At 46.0% G+C, this 6,185-nt stretch overlaps 1 protein-coding gene across 1 annotated transcript; it reads right to left on the minus strand.

The window, feature by feature from the left end:
- Positions 1 to 990: 990 nt before the first annotated feature.
- NAA50 (N-alpha-acetyltransferase 50, NatE catalytic subunit) lies at positions 991 to 5,969 on the minus strand. Its single transcript, XM_078608161.1, has 5 exons — positions 5,795 to 5,969; positions 3,971 to 4,107; positions 3,686 to 3,805; positions 2,655 to 2,721; positions 991 to 2,037 (listed from the first exon to the last, which is right to left on the minus strand). The coding sequence occupies exons 1-5, from the start codon at positions 5,953 to 5,955 to the stop codon at positions 1,770 to 1,772; spliced, it is 753 nt and encodes a 250-aa protein (XP_078464287.1). The 5' UTR covers positions 5,956 to 5,969; the 3' UTR covers positions 991 to 1,769.
- Between the last annotated feature and the right edge of the window lie 216 nt (positions 5,970 to 6,185).

The raw sequence follows: 6,185 nt of genomic DNA on the forward strand, positions 1-6,185 counted from the left end.
CACTGCTGCTAAGTATGCTTTTGGAAACTGAAGGTGGAATTGATTACTATCCGCCAAGCAAAAGGGCCCCAAATAGTAGAAGTGGGGACTCCACATATACGGTTGGCAGAGGCAGATTTTGCGGCAGTCAAGAGCATCAGACTACAGGACTATACTGACGAGTCAAGGCGACATTACAGCCTTGAACGGATGTTGAACATTTTTACACTTCCAGAAGCTAAAAAAACCCACCGGCAAACTTTTAGATGTGAATTACTGTATTTTAACCTGCATATCGGTTGAAACTGTATACTAAATATTACAATTCATAAAAAGATTGCTTTATGAATGCACGTCTCGTGTATTGGGCGCCCTCTTGCGGCATCGCTGTTTTGTGGCCAATCACAAACTCGCTCCCTTCCCCAACGACTGCCTCTGAAAATTAACGTTTTGGGTAACGGCCCTCCTCCAGGGCAAATTAACTAGCGAACTTGTATTCCCTGCTAGACTACTCAATTTATCAACCTTTTAAGGATTGATGCCTATCAACATATTCCAGTAAGCATGTTTATGCAAAGGCACCTCTCAGGTGAAAACTTGATCGAGGGGAAAGGCCAAAAGGCAGAAAATCAAAGACGCTGCTTGAAAACGTACAATGAACCTCAAGATAAGGATAGTTTGTGCCTAGGACCTACCATGAAGGCACAGAACTAAGAGAAGCAGCACTTCCAACGTATACATTCCGTAAGCTCTTTGGATTTTGCATGAGGGGTCATTCATGCATGTATCGATAAACGAGTGGTTAAAATGTGTAACCATGCAAACGGTAGAAAATTAATGGCATCTGTTTATTGAGGTAGGATTGTGGAGATAGCCATAACATGCAAAGGTAAGCAGATATCCACCCATAGCGCCCATCATATGAATGTGAAAAAAAATAGGATAATCTATGATCAGTTTCTATTTTTCATACACTAGAAACCAGTAAAAAAATTCCAATGCAAAAACAAATTGTGGAAATGCAGTTTTAATATTGAATCCAAAAACAAATAGCAGTCTTTATTCTTTCAGCAACATCAATTCATTTCCAAACAAATGTGCCACCTCACAGGCAACCTCAACATGTAATCTCTGATGTGACTTGGAAATAATTGGATTTAAATCAGTTACTTAAAAGACCGTTCTCATCCGATCCGCTTGTAGTTGTTGATGGATGTTCCATGAAGGTAAAAGCAACAGCCTACAGATTCCAGGCAAATGTCATCTGTACTTTCTCTGGAACAGTGAGTTTTCAATTGATCATGAATGTCCACCATCGTAATTCAAGTGTGTATTCATTCCAACATGGTTGGCGGGTCCTGATGTCCCACTTCTTTGCATCAACAAAGCAGCAATCCTTAATGTAGTTGGAGCTCAAGAAATTCTGCAGCCCTAATTCTTGCATTCACTTGATCCAAATAACCCATAGAAAACGATCTTCCATGGTCAATCAATAAAACCCATTGCCAACAATACAACCCACCTAAAACCAGGTCAATAGGACATATTTTGCTCCTTCAATGAAAAAATATAGATCATAAGTTAACATGTAAAAGCATTATTTGAAAGGCACAACCAAATTGTTGTTTAAAATGGGAGGCTGTGCAATGCGTTTACATTTTTTACAGAACTGCATCCAAGGCAGTGACACAGCAGGGCACCCCATAGCTCGATATGGCATGCTAATATGTCCTATCAACTTAAACCCAAACACACACATGCCCACGTTAGATTCCTGCGGCCAAACCCAGTCACTTCTCATTCTCTAAACTGCCATTGCTGTGGTGTGCTGAAGTTTGTGCCTCCTGCCCATCCTCCCGCTCTGCTTCGTGAGACGTAGAGTGTGGCGGGCCCAGGGCCAGGATTCCCCGAGCAGAGGGAGCTCCCCGCAACGTCTTCTGCAGCACGTGAGCGTCTGCCGGCTCGATCCGCTTGTAGTACTGCGCCTTTGTCTCCAGCACCTCGAAGCCAAACTCGCGGTAGAACCGCATGGCCGACTCATTATTTACTTGCACGTGCCTATGGAGAGAAGGTACAACGAGGGGATGAAATGTCATGCCAACGCAATGGCTTCTGCAACGCTTTCCCACGTACATTTTGTACTTGGGATGTATTGAATTTGTGATAACAAATCTTCAGCGTCGCACGAGATTACATCACGCGGAATAATACGAGTAAGGCGCGGCACGTACATGTGCGACATCGCCTTGGCCAAAGAATCGATTTTGCACTGGTATTTTATCATTCATTTGGCCAGTTTTCTATATTCAACAACTTTATAATAAAACTTAATTTATATTGGATAATCTTTTTAAGAGTTATGATAGCATGTTAGACAGGTGGATGGGCTGACAAGAAAAGTTAAGGCATTAATACTTTAAACCTTAGGTGTTACGCAATAAAAAGTATATACATCAATGCAAATATGACTGTGCTAACCATAATATATACTGCATTAATTAGTTCAGGCAGAATAGTGCCTGATAAATGTGTATGTTCAATTCCTATATCAAAGCATAATTCCTTCTGCTATCGACTACTCATAGCAACTTTAATGAATTTGAAGTCTCATGCTAAAAGAGCCAAATAGCTCATCTGTGTAAACAAGACAGTATGAAGATTCGTGTGGCACTCACAGGAAGATGTTGTCATACGTTCCATCTTTCTCACAAATGGCCAGCACATGATTCAACATTTTTGTTCCTGTAGAAACAACCAAGACCATTCAATGTATTTTATGAAAACGGTGCTATAAGAAAACATGGACTGGATTTGTATTTATTTAAAGTACTTAATTTCACAAATTACACTATACCACAAGATAATGTACTAGTAAACAATGCATCTCCCTTTTGCAGCATTATCATGGTAAACAATGTGGTTCAAGTACAAATGTGTATTTGCAGTGCTGCATAAATAGTACTTAGTCATGTCATGGGCATATAATCATTATGGCGGTACCCCGGGGTACCAAATAATACAAAATGGCCGAGGCAATTTAATTTTATTTCCGGGACACTATTTTTTACAGGGGTCTACTTAACTCCACGACTGGGGTACAAACCAATCCGAAATCAGTGCTACTCCACAATGTCGAAACAAAGCGAGGACGATTGCACCGAAACTCTGAACGCTCGTATGCACCATAGTGATGCATCGTGTACAGCTCGTCAAGATGAGTCGATTGCCGCATCGCCGACCATCAACAGACTAAAAATGACTGCATCACGAACATCATGCGAGAGCCGGGGTACTATGGAACCCCGGGGTACCGCCATAAGGTTAATATGTACATCCCTTTTTGTCAATCCACTGCTGGGTGATGGACTTCCCACACCATGCAGGTCATCGGGGTAATTTCACACTACTTCACTACGCTGATCAGTGCGAGGAGCATAAACGTGGAAGCATACAAGTACAGTAGAACAATGTATTTTGATGCAATGCCCTCTGCTGCCCACCACGAAGCCCTGCAAGACTATGACAGCCTGTTTGTAGATGAGTGTCCAATCATCCAGTAGTAGTCAGGCTAAATTTCTGCTTCGCTTCCAAGATCTGATGAGACCAGGCACATTCCAAGTGATTTACTCTAGTCATAGGCACGCTTAATACGTGCAGTAGGAATGCAAATGTATATAACAGTTGATGTGCACGATATCTTGCTTACCAATTCCAAGCCGACGGTAACGCGCTAGGCATCCTAGCGTCATTATGTACAAGCGCTTCTGGTTGTTGGAGAAATCCACCCGGCAGCAGACCGCACCCACCACAATGTCATTGAAGTATGCTGGTTACACAAACACATACAGCGTCATAAGCATTATATTTCCCAATGCACAAGCAAACGCAGAAATTCCACGCCACTGAAATTAGTAAAAGCTGTATGCTCAACCAAGAGATGACAAGGATACTGGACACTTCTGAAATGTAGGGTGCATATACGAACACTTACCCAACCGCGCCAGTTCGCCAACCTCCAGAACATCTTTATAAAACTTGTCGTTGTAAAACACCGGAAAGATGACCTGATTTAGCCGCTTAAGTTGCTTTATGTTGTGTGGGGTTACCTCCCCAAGCTCTGTACGGAACCTGTGTGTCAAACCAGGCATGTGTAAAGGGGAAAGTTGTACTTTACCATTTGAAAAACAATATTATTATTTACAGTTAATGTCTCACATGTACTATTACATGTCAACACAATGATTAGTGATTTCAATCTCTTAAATTGCATTCTCTTTAAATGCGTTTAGCCGGCGTATAGTAAAAGACAAGGTCTTTAGAAATAAGAACAGGCCACTGAACCAATCTACCAATGTGCCAGAAAATAGCTCTATGGAAATAAACACGGTACACCTTTTTATAGTCTATGGTTCTTTTGGTAACGTCACGTAGAAAAATAAGAATAAAATTAATTTAATAAAAATATCACGACCTTTCGATCGCAACACAAGCGGTCGTCATCAGGAACAGGGAGGTTAGCCTCTGAGGGCAAGCTGTTTAAAGGTTTAGAGATGGGCGTATTCGGAGATGCGTGATTAGGAAATTAATCTTTCGCACACTATCACTAACAACTTCTAAACCCAGGCCCTAATCCCAAACAAATAAAGCCAGAAACCCAAACCATACATGAAAACTGAAAAGGCGATCCTTCATATTTCATCACCTGAAAGCAAAAGTGGGAATCGGCAAAAGCTCAAGAAACATCTGTGATTTGAAAACACGTTTGGCTACGTACATACATACAGGTCACTTTTTTTCAGCCACGGCTAAGACCAGCCAATGATATGTGAACCGGTCTTGGGACCATATTCACCAACAAGCCAGGGGTCTCCAGCATGATAAAAGTACAGGTAGAGCAAAACAAAGTGCAGTACATGGTTTTAATTACGCACACACTCAAACCCTTACAGGTGGAGGGACAACGTATGCACAATTACTGTGGGGAGTGGAAATATGGCAAGGCCACGGATCGTTCCAGAACTTCACCTGGACCATCAAGTACATTCCCCAGTTCTAATCAGTCAGGCGGATTCCCTTTGCGTCTACGGGGTGGGCAAGGCTTCCGTATGTGATACCACAGCGTGGTGCTTATCAGCAGAACTGCGGCAAGAAAACGCCGAATTCCAGCCATGGCGCTCAGCATGCCCTCTATGAACCTTCCCGAAGACGCCACCCCCCTCGCAGGCCGGCATGGCACCGATGTCGTTACCACCCACGCAGGCGCCGTGACACCAAAGCCGGGGCCCCATCCGTTTAGCTTTTGACATTTGGCGAGATTACGCTGCGGGGTCCCGAGATTTCCAAACGCTGGGGAAGCCCCCATTTCTTCATTCATTCTCAGCCAAACGCCGTAAGCCACTCGGGTCGTGCCGTTTCCACAGCCGTGGGGGTCCGGCCCGGCTCCACGACTCCCTCTGTCCGCCCAGCAGTGTCTGCCGGTATCGACGGACACAGCCGCGCCCTTGGTCCGCCGGCTCTCCTCAACTGCAAAGCTCGAGTCTGTGACTCCCGATAGCAAAGAAGGGACTGCGGCCTGTTCGCGCACACAAACCCGCGCTCGCCTACTTATCCTGCCGCTTTCCCCACCGCGGCCCCCCGCCGGCCTCGCACGTGCGGCCCCCCCCTCACCACCAACCTCGGGGCGAAATAAAAAGTTGCCTCTCTCTCTTTAAAAAAAACAACTCCACTCGCAACTTGTCCCGCGTCCGGGGGTCGTTCTTACTCGGCGAACGTTCGGGAAGGGTAACGGCGTTGAGACGGAGCGCCGAATACTCACGGCTTCATGTCGAGGGGGAAGCCTCGCGGCCTGCCGCCTCTCGCAAGCCCGCACCTCGTTGCACGGCGCACGCCAAAGAGAAACTTGTATATGGGCGCTGTGACGTCACTAGAGGGGGAGGAGGGGCGTGGAGGGGGGGGGTAGTGACGCGCCGTCGCCATCTTTCGTAGGGTAAAGCGGGGTTGGGCGGGGGAGTGTTGGGGCGGGGGAGGGAAGTTTGTCGCTAACGGGGGCGGGGGGCGGTGGGGGGTGCGGTGGGGGGGGAGCGGTGGGGGCGGGGGGAGCGATGGGGGCGGGGGGGTAGCGGTGAGGGGGAAGCGGTGTGGGGAATAGGGGGAAGTGGTGGGGAAGGAGCGGTGAGGACAGGGAAGAGAAGCGGTGGGGGTGGGGG

This window comes from Lampetra planeri, chromosome 29 (genome assembly GCF_965212315.1).
Source record: "Lampetra planeri chromosome 29, kcLamPlan1.2.h2, whole genome shotgun sequence".
Taxonomy (NCBI): Eukaryota; Metazoa; Chordata; class Hyperoartia; order Petromyzontiformes; family Petromyzontidae; genus Lampetra; species Lampetra planeri.